Source organism: Oryzias latipes, chromosome 2 (assembly GCF_053564925.1).
Source record: "Oryzias latipes strain Hd-rR chromosome 2, Olatipes_Hd-rR_3.1".
NCBI lineage: Eukaryota > Metazoa > Chordata > Actinopteri > Beloniformes > Adrianichthyidae > Oryzias > Oryzias latipes.
In genome coordinates this window covers 19,716,092-19,734,994 of record NC_136238.1, presented here as the reverse complement: position 1 = coordinate 19,734,994, position 18,903 = coordinate 19,716,092, and the positions used below count along the sequence as shown (strand labels likewise).

Genomic DNA, 18,903 nt, shown 5'->3' with positions numbered 1-18,903 from the left:
GCAGCCTCCACCAGGACACCTTTTTGTTTTGCTAATTAATCCCTGATTGTTTTTTAGAGCTACATCCAGAGTTTCCGAGACCGGCAAGTCCAGGGCCAGCCTTTTCCGGGCCGACCGGTTGCAGGCTCACACTCTGTTGTGGAGATGGGATACGACTGTGGCTCCACAACTCCTCTCACTGGAGCAGTGGGACCTCCTTTGCGGCACTGACCTTTCCTTGAACTTGCCACAAAACCAGACAATAGACTCTCTTGTCAAAACCCAACCTGAGGGTAATCACTCCGATCAAGCTTTAGGGTGAAAGGAAAAGACGTGTGCAAAGACACTCCGGGTTTAGATAACTCTAACATTTAGGGCTCATCTACCTTAAATTTAGCATCTCACACCCGTTATTCCTTAACTAGTGGAATCCAAAACTCAACTCTTCTTATGGCTGCCTGTTGAATCGTGATGCAAAATTTAGATTAACCTTTTGTTTTTGTTTTTTTAAACAGAAATTGAGATGCATGTCCACACTTGACACAAACACACATTGCAGATGCAATCTTATGGGTTCACGTGATCCCAAGCAGCCTGCAGAACCCACCCCAGAACTGTACGTCTTCGTCTCAAGAAAACTAAATCAGGGATAAGGTGTCATCTGAAACACCGCAGGTCCTAATACTGTCTTGTAAAGGCAGTGTCACACAGCCACTACGTCCATTTTGCGCATTTTGCAATTAAAATTGGTCATACATAAATATACTCTGTAAAAGTGAGGAAAGTTGTGGGTCTTTATGTGAAATTTTCAAAGATGTTTCATGAATATACAACATTAAAATCATGGAAAAAGTATAAGTAAACCATGCAAAGAACACGTTTATCAACATAGAACATCAACCATGTGTAATTATTGTACTGTTTATATTCAATTTATTAGTGATTCATGCATCAATTATGTCATCTTAACATGTTATGCCTCCTGTACACGCGATATAAAAGTTATTTATCGGTGGTACATGCATGAAAAGTCTGTTAGACATATGTTGCACGGTCGTGGAAATCACGCACAATTGCATAAGATTTACGTTATAATTGCGTGTAAACTTAGGTAAAATATGTGTAAACTGCCTAATTCTCAACCAATCAAAAATTTTACTCTCTCCAAAACAAATTCATGTAAAGATCCGTTGGACAACACTCTCGATGGACATCTGCGCACATCTACGAACTCCACAAACATTTATGAATTAAGTATAACACGCATGTATCACGAAAGACCGAAATTTCATACCTGAAAAATGTGCATAATTTTCAAAGTGGCTGTGTGACATGGCCTTTAGACCCATAACTCACTTAATGTGCTGTTTCTACAACTAAGCTGTACATGCAACTACAGTTTTGACCTCTAAGACTAGAGGGTCCTTAGAGAGCTCCTCCTGTAAGGGAGGGAAATGCAAACCAGAATCCAACTTTTTGCTTTTGTGCCATCTGAACTACACAGGACCTCTTGGAAATAACAATTGTTTTTTATAAAAAGGGGGAATTTTCATTCTTGGTGCTGGATAATACTCTACTTCAAGCGTCAAACTGCTCCACCAATATTTTTAAAAGGGGTGCCTTAGCCCCCCTAAGACTGCTTAACAGTGAATACACAAGGGGGATTAGTGGTAGATTTCCCCCCACCTGAGATTTTTGTGGGTCTTTTTTCATGTAGGGGTGGGAGTTGCCACAGTTTTGAAACAAGGGGAGTGTTTACTCTATTTTATGTGTTCTAAAATGCCGAGTAAAAAAGGAGCTGTATTTACACTGGCACCTGTGTCTGGTTTGACCCAAGATGAGCGGGAAAAGATTTTTGCATGTTCAAATGTTCCGTAACTCTGATCATTTGGATTTTAATGACAGCAGAGCAAACAGGCTTCTTCAGAAATTCCAAAAGGTCAAAGTAAAATTCCAGCCACCATAACAGACTAAAAATTAGATTGATGCCTAAATTCTTAAGCTAGGCTAATTAGCATCCTTTTTAGAGCGAAAGCTAGGTTGGGTCCGAATTCCTTCACTACTCACTACAATAGTGAACTATATAGAGTTTTGGCAATCTTGTAAAACTGTCCGATTCCAAAATTGAGTGCCCAAGAAACTTCTCAGAATTCTCTGCAAAAGACCAATGGGTAACTATGGACAATTTTGGTGGAAAGAAAGTATTTAAATTTTTTTTTAAAACCATAAACATTGTCATCATCAGAACACAGGGATACAATGTCTTTTTTTTAAATGCACATATATAATAGGTTTTTACTTTGTGACAAGTTATATAGGCTGGAGTCGCTACGCTATCTTGTTGCGTACCCAAAGTTGAATGCCATATTGGAAAGGTACAGATCACTGCAAACTGCAAACAGAGCTGGAAAAACAAGAATGTGACTTTTCAACAAGAAATTATTACTGTCAGCTAATAAAGGAGTGAGCTTACTTGCAGTAAATGTATAGTCTGATCTTGTAGTCAACTTTAGTCAGTCTTTAAGTCAACTGTAGCATTAAACCCGTTGATTTGAAGCAAAAACTAACCAGGATTTTCTCAGTCGCGGTAAGCAAAGACTGCAAGGTACATAACCCCCGATGCGGCGCTTCGCGACCGCCTCCGCCTTGGTGAACCCCAGCCGCTGCATGCTTTACGGCGCCTGCCCCTGGGACCTTACCGCACAAGGGCCGAGTAAGGTGCTAACTGCGCCCTCTCCCCTGTCTGTAGAGGGACGGTGCCCCCCCAAATTCTGTCGACCGGGGCAAACTGCTAACAGTGCACTCCGATCGTGTTGCGCAGCCCCTGGCAGGAACCGGCTCTTGGAGAATGGTAACAGGCTAGTGTAGCATCTCTAGCAATGTAACTCATTGGTGAAATCAGTGTTTTCGTATGTGCCAATAAAAAAAAAAGGTGAACATGGTGTCCGAATTGCTTTACAAATCCAGGGCACTAGATAGTCCCACACTATAGTTTCTAGTTTTTAGGAAGTAGGGAGGGAATTTGGACACAATATTAGTTACCCTAAGCTAAGATATGCTAAGCTAACTAACACTGCTCTGTTTTGATTTTCACTGCAAAAACTTTATTTAAATTTCATAAAAAGAACACATCAACACTGCCCATATTTGATGTAGGTGGGGCCACAGTGGGAGGGGCTAGACCAATGAAGGAATGAAAAAGGAAATATTAGTCATTATGTGGACTATTTCTCAGGGTGCCTCTTCTAAAGCATCTTAAACAGCTGAGACCAGGTGGAGGTGCCAGTGGGAAAAGACACGCGGTCTGAATAAAATGTGTACGTGGAACCATTGAAACCATAGAAACTTTTTCTGTCGAGGTTGAACATGTGAATACTTTGCTTGTGTGCTGGCAATGAGACACAGACGCACAAAAAGGTTCTCGTCCTTGCGTCCAGACGTGCGCCATGCGGCAGCGACCGCTGTCACTGCGTCAACGGGAAACTTGTACAAAAACACAGCACTTTGTTTTCTTTATTTACACTATTTTATTACTACTTTAAATGAGAATTGTTCTTATAAAAATGTATGTATCTATGTTTTGTTTTTATTTATTTATTTTTTCCGTTTTAAGAGAGTGCAGTGCCATCACATTAGCTCAGTAAGGTCTTTTTTTTTTACTAAATCATGACTATTAAAGCATGTGTTCCTGCAGGCTGTAACACAATTGGTGAGTCATTTATTCGTTTCATGTAAAACACACGATACAAAAAAAAGGACTTTACTTTTGTTAGTCAAAAATGTGTTAAAAGCCAGGAAAGGTCATTTTTTAATTATTGCTCCAACCTTTTATTTCTTCACTAATATCACCTGAATACACAGTTTGACAGTATCTTTATTTCCTTTCATGCCCATCTCCATTGATCTGTCTTTTCAAATTCTTTATAGGAACAAAACCCTTCTGATGTTCTATTAAAGGCCAGATTTAGTTATTTCCTTAAAGTTCAATTTAAAAACATAAGGTCTGCAAATAGTTAAATGGTATTAGCTTTATAATTGTAATCTTAAAACTGTTAAAGGTTAAGCCTAAATCTCTTTTTTTTCTTTGTCTTTGTACGGTCAGATGAGTCAGGGACCGATGTCTCTCCTCATCTCTGCAAACCCTCACATGTCCTGTTGGCGCTGCGTTGACTCACTCACAACCTGCAACACAAAAAGCATTACAAGACTGTTAAACTTCTTAACTCCCTTCTGTTTTAAGCCAGTTGGAAAGTATAATGTTTGTAGTACCTTGAATGACCACTAGGGAGAGGTTTCTTAATTTTGCTACTATGTTAACCCTTGTGCTATCTTAGATGACCCCACATTTACATTGACGTGTTATTCCTACCATGACAAAGGTGGATAAAGGTGGAAAGATTTCATGTAATCTATGAACACCAGTGAAGATCACAAATCATTGAAGAAAAAAGGTTCAGAGCACTGTCTAGTGGGTCTAGACGACCCAACTCCCAACGTTAAAGTGCCTAGGAAAGCACAAGGGTTACACAGTCAAATTTCACACCAATAAAATTCTAATTGACAAAACCTTTTAAAATTTTTAATACTTTAGTTTTATATTTCTGTCAACATTTTTAATTTCTTTTAATTTTCTATGTTTTCTTTTTGTCGATTAATAAGTTGGGGGAACTATGAGTTACCTTGAGAAAACTGAAACTACTTAATCCCACACAGTCAACACATGTTGACATGGACGGGCTAAACTCCTGTTAATTCAGAATTTATTTTCGCCATTCAGAATTCTGTAAGGTCCAACTCATAAAGTATCATTTGAACCTAAAGAGGTGTTTGTCCCTTATCATCAGGACTGAATTGTGCATAGATGCAATAATTAATCAATTAACTCGAAATGTATCCAGGGGTTTTCTAAACAAAAAATTTGATATTTAATCAATTGGGAAAAGTCTTGAACTCCAAGTTGTGATCGCTGAGGGCTGTTACTAAAATGATTTTTTCAGAAATATTCTGAAAAATGTTTACATTTTCTCAGAATTTGTATAAAGAATTAACAAAAAATTTTTTCAAACAAGTCAGAATCATTGCAAGTACAAGTTGTGTTTTTTTTCATAGTTTTCCCAGGGGTGCGATTTAAACTCAGGAGCGACTTATCTGCAATTTATTTTAAAACATAAATAGGCTCATATAAATATTAGGTTCCCACTAACATCCACTAGAGGGCACTGTAGGTGTTTAAGCAGTTGTTACTGACAGCAACGCAGAAGAAGTACCGTCCAAAACATTAATTTGACGCATGAATCCCATTCAGTGTAAATGCAGCGTTATTCTGGGCTTAATGGATTTGTTCAGAATTGTTTTGCACTTTTCTCCTAAAAGTGCGGCTTGTATTCCGGAGCGACTTATAGACCAGAAAATAAGTTACATTTGTTGGAAACTTCCAAGTTTTACCTACAAATTTATCAGAGATTTGTGTAACATTAGGACTTTAGTAATGCACTTAAAGTTTATTATCTTTTTAAGTATAAGTCAGTATAATTATGGTATACTATAAGTATAGTACAGTACCATGTACGTGTAGTGTAGGGAGTATACTAACTGAATACTTCTTCAAACCAAATTGAATTTAGATAATGCTGCCTCACTTCTCGTATCACAAATTGGTGCCAACTGCCGAGACATTAGTCAAAGCAGAATGGTGACCTCTGAAAACCTTTTTTGTCCGTGAGGTCAGATTTCATGCTTAAGGATCCCATCACTTTGAATTCGAAGTGCTTCATTTGAAATTTGGAAAAAAAAACTCATTAACTTTTATTGACTTTAGTCCAGATTTTGACCCAGTTTCGCCTTTGCTCTGTAGATAAACGATCATTTAAAAGCAAAAGGAGGAGGACAACAGGGATGTGCCAAAGAAACTATCTAGATTTCTGTCTACATTTGCCAATTAACTTTACATTCTCTAATTGGCCCGTAAATCAGACCTTTTCTTTTTGTTATTAGTGGTTTAACAGTCCGTAGTAAGCTTGTTTTATTGAGATTATGTAGCTTGTAAACCTACATTTTCTTCTTGTCAAATCATACCTTGTGCAAAAAATCATAAACCTAAAGCTTACAGCATATTCTGAAAGGAATGTTTTTAGAACACTTCGTTTTTACATTTTTTTTTATTTGGAAGTATTGCAAGCTCAGCTTTGCTAGCTGAGACGCCTGCAATGTGTTTTGGCAAGAAATTGCAGAAACAGCAGTTTTGCACTGAGGTGGGTTAGGTTTAGCTGGCGTTTTTGGTTGTACAAGTTACATCAAGCATCATTTTATTCTTTGTCTATTAATGAATCAAAAATCTTTTTTTCTCTCAGCATGGGGTAAAAAAAAAGGTGGGGGTTTTTTTATGCAGAAAGGTTTGGAAAAATGCTCATCAGTGTCTGCAAAAAAGGCTGCACAGTGCAGTGGTTAGCGCTCTTGCCTGACAGCAAGACAGCACCTGGTTTAAGTCCCTGCTGGGGGACCTGAACATCAATGGGGGGCCTTTCTGTGTGGAGTTTGCATGTTGCATGGGTTTTCTCCGGGGACTCCGGTTTCCTCCCACCGTCCTAAAACATGCTTCATAGGTTCATTGGTTTCTCTAAATTGTCCATAGGTGTGAGTTTGAGGGTGAATGATTGTGTGACAGACTGTACAGGGTGTCCCCTGCCTTTACCTGCAAGTGGCCGTGATAGGCTCTGGCAGCCCCGTGACCCCGAAAGGGATAAAACGGATTAGAAAATGAATGAATAAACAACAACAACACAGTCTTGTATTTAAATTACGAGGACAAGAAGTATTCATTTTCATTTGGGATTAGATTTTATTTGTTATAGAAGCTAGTCTGAAAACAAAACCTCAAGGTATTCATTGTTTTATTCTTTGTCAATAAGTCAAAAAATGCTGTTATCAACCTAATCATCCGTGTTTACATACATCATAAGTTGTTATATAGTAGAACTTTTATTTTTCTTTGTATATGTCATTATTGGCCCTTTGGGGATGCTAACCGATGCTAACTACTAACATCAAGTAATATGATGAATATTTGAGCTTCTGAAATCGATCTAAAAGTCGGGTTTTGTGCAGATAGTATTTATATCCAATAGTAAGTTAACAATTGAGAAAAAGGACATTTATTTTTGTAAGTTTATAAAAACTTGCATTAGTTTCCGTTTATGCTAAAAGGTTTGCGTTTGTTCTTTTTGCAGCAGAGCCTCAAATTATTGTTTTACCTCCCCGTCTCGTGTCTCGATGGTCTTGATGAGAACGGTTTTCTTTGAATGCATTTCAGAGGAACGCTGCTGGTGCTCAGGGCTTGTCTCTGTCCCGACACAACAAGCAAAAATCCAGATTAATGTCATCAGTGTTTCTGGAAACATAATACATTCAAAAAAGATGCCTGCGGACATCATAATTAATGTGATGCACCATCTTGTGCACTGAGGCCCTCTAATAGGTGAAGACAGTACGCCATCTGGTGTTGTGTTCAGGCTACAGCATTTGAATTCCTACCTCTGAAAGTCAGAGTGGAGTAGCTCTGCACTGGCATTGTAATCCTGCAGAGACACACCAGTGTCAGTCAACACACTTGGGTTTAGCTTTAATGAAATATATGATTGCAAAAGGTCTGATTCTGGTATGGAGCTTGTTGAAACGTCACCTGCTCTCCTCGCCTTCCAGCAGCTTTCTGTAGGTGGCGATCTCCACATCCAGCGCCATCTTAATGTTGAGCAAGTCTTGGTACTCTCGCAGGTGACGTGCCATCTCGTCCTTCATGTTGGCGATCTCGGCCTCCAGCCTGGCTATGGTATCCTGGAATCTGGCGGCCTCGCATCCGTGCCGGTCCTCCAGCTCCCTCATCTGGCGCATCAAGGACTCATTCTGGGTTTGTCAGAGACATGCAGGCTTTGAGTTCAAAGAGGCCGCATTGTGGGAGGTAGGGTTGGAGTGAGAGGCTGCGACAGTCGGACGCACTGTGCCTTTGAGGGAGTCGATCTCGCAGGTGTAGGCCTGGATCTGGTGCCTGAACTCCATGGTCTCCTGCCGGGCCTGCTTCAAGGCCTCGTTGTTTTTACTCACGGCCTGGTTCAGGTCAGACACCTGTAACGTCAAAATTCAGCCATGGTTGGTTGCAATTGAATCGGTTGAAAAGTTATGGTACGTCCAAGACAGCATTCTATTTAGGTGTTAAAGGGTTAAAGCCCCCGCGAACCCCTGTTTTTATGATGGGTTCTCAGTGACAGCATCACTACCAGATGAGGACGTCTCTTCATTGACCTTGGATTTGTACCAATCCTCAGCATCGGCGATGTTCTTGGCGGCAATGCCTTCGTACTGCGTCCTGATGTCCCTCAGCGCCGCCGTGAGGTCCGGCTTGGACATGTCCATCTGGATTTGGACCTGAGTCTCCTGCATCTGGGTCTGCAGCTCTCGGATCTCCTGCAGAGAAAAGGTGGCTCTTTAGACAGGGGTATCTAGGGGGGTTTTAGTCTAAAGCTATGTTCACGCCACCCTCTGAAACGGGTGTTCAAGTGACCACTTTCAATGGAACGTCTATGTAAACGCGCTTTTAAGGCCTCCGCATTCAAAAGTTTTACGTTATCACATTGCTGTGCAAGTTTTCGGACTAGTTACAAAATGCATGGTCATTGAATTTAAACCAATGGTACATTCAGTCAACCTGGTTGAAGATAAACTTTGACCAATTAGGGACTCTGATTTGGTAGTGATGTATGGATGACATCCACTATCTCACATTCTATTTATTTCATTTGCCAACCATTTGAAAATTGACGACGAAATTATACAATACAAAGTCCTTCATACATTGGCATAGAGCTACGAAATTTTTGCACCTCTTCGACATTTTGCACCAAGCCTTTTCCAACTGTAGGTGGCAGTAAACAGTTAACTGGGCGCTAATAAACAGTAGAAAAAGAAGAAGCCCCCCCCCTGGTTTTCCTATGTGAACCATAAACGTGTTCAGGAATGCGCATTTAGCTTCCCGATTGTCGCAATTCCCACATAGGTGACACCGTAGGCTAAAACAGTCTGTCTTGATCAGCCTATTAAGACATTTTCATTGTTCAGTTCGAGAGGACAACGAAGAAAAATGTGACAAGAAACCTCTTCATGGATTTTCTTTAGGAAGGCGATCTCTTCTTGCAGCGTCTCAATCCGTCTCTCCAGATCCAAGCGGGCTAAAGTGGCGGCATCCACGTCCTGTGAGATGGAGATGTCAGAGATGAAAAAATTTTTTTGGAAGTCATACAATTTAAAAAGTTTAAATATGAACGATTGTCATGCTTAGATCTATCTGTTGCTTCAGATGCATGACCTCTAAGCAAGACAATCGTTCTACAACACAAGACACAACAACAAATTATGTCTATGCCCTAAGTCAAAGGGCAAAAGGCCGCTTTGTCATTTGTTTTCTTTCAAGTGATTATAAAGAAATCCAGCTTGCGGCTGTTTATAACATGAAGACACATCGCGGAAGTGGCAAAACCTTTTACTAGTGTTGTTACTTACTCCTCCCCTAAAGGTACCATGCAATTTTTGAGTCAAAAAAGTTTGTTGAATCAAAAAAAAAAAATGTTTTTAATGAAAATAACAAAAGAATTAGGGGATCCTTATGGAGTGAAATATGTGCCAACACATTGTGAACAAAGGTCACAGTTTTGACTGTTTGATGGCAGATATGTCTCACTAAACTGAAACTTATGAACGCAGCATCAAAGACAGATCGAAACGCAAGATGAACCAAAAACAAAGAAAAATCTTTTGAAAGAAAACATTACATGTTTTTTTTTTTGCAACTTTGAAAGCTTTGTTTTTAAAACTGAACATTTGTTTGCAATTTAGGGAAATTTTGATCTCAAAACTGTGACTTTTGTTTGCAATGTGGTGGCAGAAATACCACTTCATAGATCCTTGGTGACAGAGACACATTACATAAAATACAGCATATTTTCTGAATTTCCAACACGAAAATATGTATAAATATATGCATAATTATGATTTACTAGGTACTGTTGAGGAAAAAAGAAATTTGGCTGCACATAGAATCTGAAAAACCAAGAGAAGTGGGTTATTTAAACAAAAATATGTTATTTTTCCTGTTTTGTCTGAAATAAAGGATGTTTTGCAGAGTTAACTCCGTGAATCCATTATATGATCACCCACCGCTCTGAAAGCAGCCAGGTTGTTTTCTGCGTCCTCCTTCTGAAGGATCTCCTCCTGCAGTCTGAACAACAGTAAAACAAAAAACGGTCAGATGTTTGACCGTAAAAAGACGGTCAAAGAAACTACTTTGGAAAATATTTAACAACAGAGCTCAATACAATTTCCTCAAGACACGCCAGAGTCTTTAAATCAGAAATCACCCATCTAAAGGAACGAGATCAAACCAATAAAACCCAAAAAATCCCAAACTAGGACTTTGATTTTGCCTCGTGAGTTTGCTAAGGAGTTGGGCTGGATTTCAGAGGTGCTCTTTAAAACTGGCACTTCTAACGTAAACCTCAGAGACAGAAAGAGAAAGGACAGATCACCGGAGTTCCTTCACAGGCGACAGAGCTCTTTCCTCTCCTTTTATAGAGCTGTTTTGTGTAAACCTGTGTGAGATGAGCTCACACTCCGGCCACAGTCACACAGCGACACACACGCAGTCTCTAGTTTCAGGGATTATGTTTTAAAAAGTTGCATTAGAAACTGCATTTCGACTTATTTATGGAGAACCAAACTACCCGCTGTTTCTGATTTAATCAAACATAATTTGCCTCTTTTAAAAAGATATTTTTCTCGTCCCTCATGTTCTAATCTCATTCCTATTAGTTAAAATGATATAAGTTTTTAAAAAATGTCTCCTGCTACTGTAACAAACAGCTGATAACACTCCCATAACGCTGCAGAAACCCTCCCCCTACTCTTAACTACCACTCCATCCACTAAGCTCTTGACATGCTTGAATTACTCTCTTCATGTCAGCACTGTTTTAATCCGGCCTCTCCTTTATCGTCAAAGTCAGAGCATCATTTAAAGTCAGCATTTTCTTGTTTTTTTTCAATCAGCACGAGTCGAGTGTTTGCTGCAGTGCAGTATTTTCCTTGCCTTACAGTTAGCCTTTGTGTCCAAAAAGTATTTTGTAATAAAGGTTTCAAAAATTAGAAAAAAATCAACTAAATGAATGTGCATCACCAACACACAAACGTATTTATGAATGATTACAATTAAAACATTGTAGTCCTCATAAACTTCCCGGACCAACTTTTCTTTTTTTTGAAGCTAAAGTTCGAACATCCCCTCCTTTGTGCTCAAATTAAAGGTACCTTGACCCCGTAAAGGGGTTGACCTGTAGAGGTGCTGTGTGTTTTTGGGTTGTCCAGGCCCGTAGAGGGTCATAGAGAGGAGTGACTGTATTTTACGGTGAGCACAGGTTTATCTTGTAGTGCCACCTCAAAGGACGTCTTGAAAATGGAACGTACCATTGTTGTAATGACACTCAAGTCATTAGTAAGGTGCAAACCAAGTACTGCACCCTTACTTATTGATACTTAAGTGGCATTTGGACGGCCACAAAAATAACACTGTCTCATTTTCTTACTGTTAGGCTACAAGTACGTAGCTCGCAACTGGCAAACAAGAAGTGCGCACTTTTGACTTGAACAGCACTAAGAAGCTCGTTGTGCAGTGCCCAAGTCCATATGAGTTGCCAGTCGTCTCACTTACATCACCCTCCACTAACTCTTACGTGTTAGGGTTGTTGCCACAACCTGTCACTCGTGCTCTTTGATCTTAACATTTTGTGCAGCCCACCTAGGTGTTCCGTACAGGTAATGCCCACTTTTACCCCAAAAAGAACACGTCCACCAATAAGGACAGTTGTGACTAAGGCCTAAGTCTACCTCAGAATGTCCTTCGACATCCCCTCACCTATCTCTGACTGAACTCAACCGATTGTCTAAAACAGAATGTCAGACTGGGACTTGTCATCCTGTGAATTTAGTCTTCTTCTTGGGGTGGCAGTGGCTCAGGTGGTTAAGTGGAACAGCCATTGATCAAGGGGTTGACGGTTTGATTGCTGCTCTCTCCCCAGCTAACTGTTGTGTTCTTGGGCAAGACCCTTCACCCTTCCTGCCTCCAGTGTGGCTCCACTAGTGTGTGAAAATGCATGAATGTCCTGGTGATGGTCTGAGGGGCCGTAGGCGTGTACTGGCACTGGCTATCGCAGTAGCTTTCCATCACCAAGTATGACTGAGGTGTGAATTAATAATGAATACATATGGTAAGGGCCTTAAGCGACTGGAAAAGCGCAGAAAAACACAATCGATTATTGTTAAAATTATTGCCATGCCTACTTTCATGCAGGATCCTAATAATGCTAGTAAACTTATTGGGCTCATTTCATTTGGAGTTCCACAAGGCTCCATTATGGGCTTTCTAAGTTTTAATAACTCCACACTTATTTTATCTTATTAAAAGGAAATAAAACAATTCTATGCAGATGATATTGACGTTTTATATCATTATCCAACCTTTATGGTTTACTTTAATTTGTGTACATTTTATTATTTAAGAAATAAATCTTCAAAATATAAAGTAAACTGACAGATTAAATGACAGAAATATTCATTGATAATTATTTGGTCAGTTTATTATCCGCCACCCCTTCTCACCTCAGTTTAAGCTTGTCTAGGTCTTCAGCAAGGTTGTCTCGCTCCACTTCCACGCGTGACCTTTGATTAGTCAGGATCTCTACCTGCCTCCTCAGCTCCCTCATCTCCTCCTCGTAAAGGTCTGCGATGCGGGTGGGCTCGCGGCCCCGCAGGCGCTCCACCTCCACAGAGAGGGCCTGGTTCTGCTGCTCCAGAAAGCGGACCTTTTCGATGTAGCTGGCGAAGCGGTCGTTCAGATGCTGCAGCTCGGCCTTCTCGTTGGTGCGCGTGGCCAAGAACTCTTGGTTCAAGGCATCCGCCAGGCTGAAGTCCAGGGTCTCACCCATTCCAGCATAGGAGCGGCCAACAGAGGTCCTAGAGGTCCCCAGTGGCCTGTTTACGAAGCTGGAGGACACCCGGTAGGCGGGTGCAGAGCTGGTTCGAGTCACCTCGTAGACCCTCGAGCTGACGTGACCTCCACCTCCTCCGCTGTGACCTAAGAAGGAACGGTTGAGGGAAGGTGAGGCATAAGCGCCGTGGCCAAAGGTGCGGCGGTAGGAGGAAGCTGTTTGTGCGGAGGAGCTGTAGGAGGTCATGTTGGACGGAGCTGAGCGCCTGAAGTGAGCTGCAGGAGAGAGGGCCACTGAAGAAGAAGCTCCTGCTCTCAGATATATGTGGGGACCAAATCCCTCACTCCTTACTCCCTCCCCTCTGTGAGCAGCTCCTCTCTTCAGATCATAATTCTCTCTCTACCTTTTCAGTGCTCACTGTTTCAATAAACGTTTTACTTTTTTTATTCTTTTTTTTTCTTAAAAATCATTAATCATGGAAATATGTCTATAAAAGATCTTTAAAGATTTGTTTGTTGGTCATATGAGTTTTGCAATGACATATTGGTTGTCAGGTTGGGGGGGCTGTGGTAGCGTGAAGGACCCAGAATGCAGAGACGGGAGCACACGGTTCCAGGACAAAGGGTTTAATGACTAACAAAAAGCGCTGCAGAGCAGGGTAACAAAACTTACTGTGGCATAGCACGAAAAACAGGGCAGAAGACGTACATGGAAGAGACATTAATGACGTTAATGGACCAGCACAAGAGGAAGGCAGAGACAAGACTTATATACAGACAGGGCAGACAGGACACAGGTGAACATGATCAGGACGGATTGGGTCAAAGGAAGTAAAACTCAAAAACATGACAAAACAGGAAACCTTTCAAAATAAAACAGGAAACAGAACTCAAACATGACAGAACAAGATATAAAGGAAAAAACAATACAAAAGAAACCCAAACCATGACATTAGTGATGATTTAATCTTTTCTTATGTTTTGATGGCTTTTGCTGCTTAACTGATACTGGTGTTACAGTATGAGTACGATTTTTTTTTCAAGATCCTAACGTGATATAGTGGAATTCATTGAATCTTAGTGATCAAACTATATATTTGATGATTCAATAAGGAAACACAAATCAAAGAAGACAAAACAAATGTCATGTGGTGGTTCTATTCCTTGTCCCTTTCTTTTTTTTACTATAGAGATGTTTTAATAGTGAACTATTAAAACCATATATTGTTCTAAAGGAACTTTATGTCTTTAGCACATTTATAAATGAGGGTTTTAGCCAAATACATAGAGGTCAAAGCAAGGTTTCCTTTCACAAAAAGCGAAATTAAATGTATGTTATCAGAAAGAAAGTGAGCCTTTACAGCATTTACAGCTAAAGTCATACTCATGAAACAATGTGTAACGACCCAGCCTAGACGTCACTTTAGTGGGGAAGCGAAAGCCAAGCTACTAATGAAGTGGGTTCATAGGAGAGCTGTCCGTACCCCATACACCGCACGACCCCGGACAGTCTCAGGCAGGAAGAAACAGCCCGGGAAGCAAAGATTCCTTTTCATCATCAAGCCAGTTTATTCAAGGACACACAAACAGCCCAAACAGCATGGACGTCACTTATGCTTCCAGCCCTCTCACTCAAGGTTTTCACCCCAAAACTCCCCACTTCCCATGAGCCTTAGGGGCTGAAGGTGGGGCTAACCCCCAGGTCGCTACACTGCCCCCACCTAAGAGGGTTAAGTGTCCCCACAACCCTCACACAGCTGCAGAACAACACAACACAAACAGCAAAACACATGAACACACTGGCTGAAGACTTCTTTGCACAACCCTGGGTTCCAACCACTACCGGGTAACAGTCTCCCTCCCAACTAGCCAGGTTAGCACATCTGCAACTGACACAGTCCCATGTCAGTATGTGCCCAGCCAGGAGAATCAGTCCCTGCCTCCATGGAAGCACCACCATCAGGGTGCACGTCACCTTTGGGGAGTAGACTCTCTTCGAGCGAAGAGCTGCACACCAGCAGCGAAGGTCCCCAGGCGTTCCCAGGCATTCGTCGCCGTTGCTACTGCGACGAGACTCCAGCTGCTGTTGTATCTGTTCCATCGAACCCTGCTCCCCGAAGCGAAGCTCTGCTGTCTACGCCGACAGGTCTCGCAGCTCTGTAGATGGGAGGTACAGCAGTGCCTGGGTGTGAAAGAAGTCTCTTCGGGACTCCAGCCCTCATGGCCGGTCGCCAAGTTGACCTGAGCCAGGTGTGGATCCAGCGTTGTTGAGGCATTGTGTCATGAAAATTCAGCTGGGTTGCACACTGTCATCACAGTCTGCTCCGGACGGTCCATCGCTGGCGTGAAGACCCGACTCCTAGGGACAGGCTGCAGATGACGATGGGTGGTTGAACCATCAGGGAGATGATGTCGCCCTTACTCCACCCTTCTCCCGAACTGCCTCCAGGATGTGTTGCTGCATGTCCGCATCCACAGCGTAGCTCTCCATGGGGTAGCAGCGGCTTAGCATCCCACTTCTGACACCAATGTAACCCTTGTGCTATCTTAGATGACCTCACCCTTACATTGGCGTGTTCTCCCTACCATGACAAAGGTGGATAAAGGTGGAAAGATTTCATGAATCTGTGGACACCAGTGAAGATCACAAATCATTGAAGAAAAAAGGTTCAGAGCACTGTCTAGTGGGTCTAGATGACCCAACTCCCAATGTTAAAGTGCCTAGGGTCGCACATGGGGTAATGACCCAGCAGGGATGTCACTTTAGTGGGGAAGCGAAAGCCAAGCTACTAATGAAATGGTTTCATAGGAGAGCTGTCCGTGCCCCATGCACCGCACGACCCCGGACAGTCTCAGGCAGGAGGAAACAGGCAGACAACCAAAGATTCCTTTTCATCATCAAGCCAGTTTATTCAAGCACACACAAACAGCCCAAACAGTATGGACGTCACTTATGCTTCCAGCCCTCTCACTCAGGTTTTGAGTGAGAGGGCTTGTTAACTCAAGGTTTTCACCCCAAAACTCCCCACTTCCCATGAGCCTTAGGGGCTGAAGGCTGGGCTAACCCCCAGGTCGCTACAAATGAAAGGGGATATTTTGTTTTCTGCCCTGCAGTGGATTATCGTTCCAGTAGGGGCAGTAGAAGGGGTTTTCTTACTCATTTCAAAATGGCTTCCTCCATGAAATTTCAAAAACATTTTCGGCTGATTTTTTTTTAGCTAATTTTCAAAATAAGAATAACTCAACTATGTGTATTTTCTTCCCACCCCACCCTGCAAAGCCCACCGAATCAAAGAACTGGCAGAAAATGTAAACTCTTTTAAATTAAGATGTTTTTTAAAACCATTGATGAAAGGATTTTGCTCACAACAATGTTAGTTTAAGATGCAAAAAATGCTAACATGAATGTTCATGAATACAGCATCTTATGTGCCCACTGATTCAAATTTGGTCCACACATTTTTAAAATGGTGTAACTGGATTATCAAGAATGAATGGGTGAACGGGACTAAGACTGTAGAAGAGTATACGCCATTTACCATTTAATTGTCAACAAATGTTGCATTTCAATACACCAAGTAGAGATTTTAAAAACTGAATAACAAGTATTTAACCAGTTAGATCGAATTTTTAGGCCCCTCACTCTGAGTAAAAACCTTACTTATAAAAAGTTTGTATTGACCCATTTGGTATAGAGATTACTGACTTGACCACTACAGACCAGATTATGTTTTAAAGAGATGGTGTCTTCTTAAATTCAGGTTCTTAAAGTCTAACTCCGATCACCTTTTGATTCATTGTAAAATGTTCCCAGTAGTCTTTTTTATTATGATTTTGCAGTTTTTAGCCAGAAACTAGAAACACGTGTCATTTTCAAGGACACCATTTCTGCAGAGCAGCAGGAGTTCATTAGAATTCAGCTCTGAGTTGTGAGACCGTTGAGAGTGAGCCTATCCCTACTTCCTGTTAACTATCGGTTTACTTACTTACACCCCTTACACCCCCAACCTAACATTATTGGTGCAATAAAAAAGGGTGAGCAATATTGGCCGTACAGTTCGGAGCAAGATTCCACCTCAGACAAGGTAAACAAAGACATATATGTCACAAATACAAGCTTTGCTTCACAAGAAAAACTCAGAAATGCAATTCTAAGGTTAATTTTCTTTATAATTGTCTTCCATCATGACGAAAATGCCACAAGAACATGTTAAAAACAAAAACATGATCTTCATCTGAATAGGTCTTAAAACAGGCAAAGACACTAATTTCAACTCAATTCAATTCAGTTTTATTTATAAAGCCCAAAATCAGAATATCAGTCATCTCAACAGGCTTCATACCAGTAATTGTAAAGTATGCGCAAAATCAAAAGACATAAAATAAATAGAATTCAATAAGAAAATTCTAAATTGACCTAAATAAACAGATTAAACTAAACTGGGCATTCCTGGCCTAGACCCTCCTTCGCGGTCTAAAGAGGGTCTTAATTATAACAATAGCTATATACTTATAACTATAACAATAGTTATAACTAAGCAAGAAATTAGATGTATGATTATATTTCGTGAAAATACCAGTACATGTTATATTTAGAAAAAAATACAGATTATTTTTTTTATTTTTTGTTTCTTTTTTTTTTAAGAAATTCAAAAGAACCCCACTCTCTCGACTAACATCTATACTTGATGATAAACCTCCAGCAACTTGCTTTGTGGTTCTACCCCTGCGACTTTCTTAACCTCACCCTTTATTTACTTTCTCCCCTTTCTTCTGTTCCAACAAGAAATGTAATTGAAATAGAGTTTAGGCCCAAACACAGAAGGGGTTTATACAAATATACAAATCGCGTGTCACAAAATTCATAAGCCCCTATTGTAATAGTAAAATATGTCTAACACAAGAGGCCTTCAGCTCTAATCGGTTTGCTCAGCTGTTGGACAGAAGAAGAAATAAAAGAAAAACAAAAAAAAGAACGAAAGTACACCCCTGGAGTGCTTTTAAGCACTGCTAAAATTAAACATATGGCTAGAACCTGAGGGACCTACATAAATAACTGTCCACATGAGAAAAAAAAAAGTTTTTGACTGAGTTTTAAACCTTTTATACGCTTTTAAAATCCAAAAAATTCCAATTCCAACAACAACCTGAAAACACTTCAACTTCTTTAGTATTTTCATCCTGATTCAGTCTGTTGTCCCGTAAAGTAGCATGATCTGCTTCATTATAAATCATTGACACTAACTATTGATTCTACAAGGGGCTCTGTTTAATTTTGTCCTTTAGAGGGATTTGTTTAATTCCATGCCTCCGTGAGCTCATGACATAACAATGTGAAGATGCAGCAGCGACCGCCGCCGGGACTCTGCTGCGTCCTCACATGGCGAGACGGCACAGGTTGTTAATGGCAACACTTGAGGGAGAGGAACCCGGCCCCAGCTGCCTTAAAAAGGAAAACCATCCGTGGACACTCAGGGTGTGAGGTACAAAAAAATAACTGAGAGCTGTCTGTTCAATATTTTCCATGTTATATCATTTGTTTTAGGCAGCATGAGAACCGGGACGACTTCAAATATTTGGCTATGATAGTACAAAGATTCCTGACACTACTGTTTTGTTTTCTGGTTAAAAATGATGGAAAGCTGGTTGGGAAACATCAAGAAAAATCCTGCAGTAATACACAAAACAACTTTAAAGTTTTACAATCATTAGATTTATTAAATATTTCATCTTTTGTGGAAGTGGGGTCCTCAGCGCCCACATATTGTTAAAAGTTCAAAATGCTGCAGTTCCTGAAATTGCCACTAGAGGCTGGTTTCAGGAAAATCCTATTGACTTCCATGTTGAAAAGTTCAACTTTACACCAAAAATAAACTGATGTACAGCCAGCCAGGTTTGAAA

At 40.8% G+C, this 18,903-nt stretch overlaps 2 protein-coding genes across 4 annotated transcripts in view; one reads left to right on the top strand and one right to left on the bottom strand.

Annotated features, from left to right (window-relative positions):
* The window catches only part of LOC101160793 (transmembrane protein 198), a 31,747-nt gene extending 28,062 nt beyond the window's left edge, over positions 1 to 3,685 (top strand). For all 3 annotated transcript variants that reach the window (XM_023962807.2, XM_004066471.5, XM_078933928.1), the window contains exon 5: positions 58 to 3,685. In XM_023962807.2, coding sequence (XP_023818575.1) covers positions 58 to 210 — 153 coding nt within the window. In that variant the 3' untranslated portion in view covers positions 211 to 3,685. The remainder of the gene's footprint in view (positions 1 to 57) is intronic.
* A 98-nt stretch (positions 3,686 to 3,783) lies between these two features.
* On the bottom strand, positions 3,784 to 13,338 carry LOC101174730 (desmin). The gene is made up of 9 exons (XM_004066445.5): positions 12,675 to 13,338; positions 10,183 to 10,243; positions 9,124 to 9,219; positions 8,275 to 8,436; positions 7,972 to 8,097; positions 7,658 to 7,878; positions 7,510 to 7,553; positions 7,230 to 7,318; positions 3,784 to 4,161 (listed from the first exon to the last, which is right to left on the bottom strand). Exons 1-9 carry the CDS (start codon positions 13,247 to 13,249, stop codon positions 4,123 to 4,125), a joined length of 1,413 nt encoding a protein of 470 aa, XP_004066493.1. The 5' UTR covers positions 13,250 to 13,338; the 3' UTR covers positions 3,784 to 4,122.
* Between the last annotated feature and the right edge of the window lie 5,565 nt (positions 13,339 to 18,903).

What these genes read in the sequence shown, in the direction of transcription:
- LOC101174730 (XM_004066445.5), bottom strand. Translation starts at nt 13,249, where the DNA reads ATGACCTCCTACAGCTCCTCCGCACAAACAGCTTCCTCCTACCGCCGC. An exon ending in TCGACTCCCTCAAAGGCACA is followed by an intron (nt 7,879 to 7,971) that starts GTGCGTCCGACT and finishes TGACAAACCCAG; the next exon opens with AATGAGTCCTTGATGCGCCA. An exon ending in TCGAGACACGAGACGGGGAG is followed by an intron (nt 4,162 to 7,229) that starts GTAAAACAATAA and finishes TTTGTGTTGCAG; the next exon opens with GTTGTGAGTGAGTCAACGCA.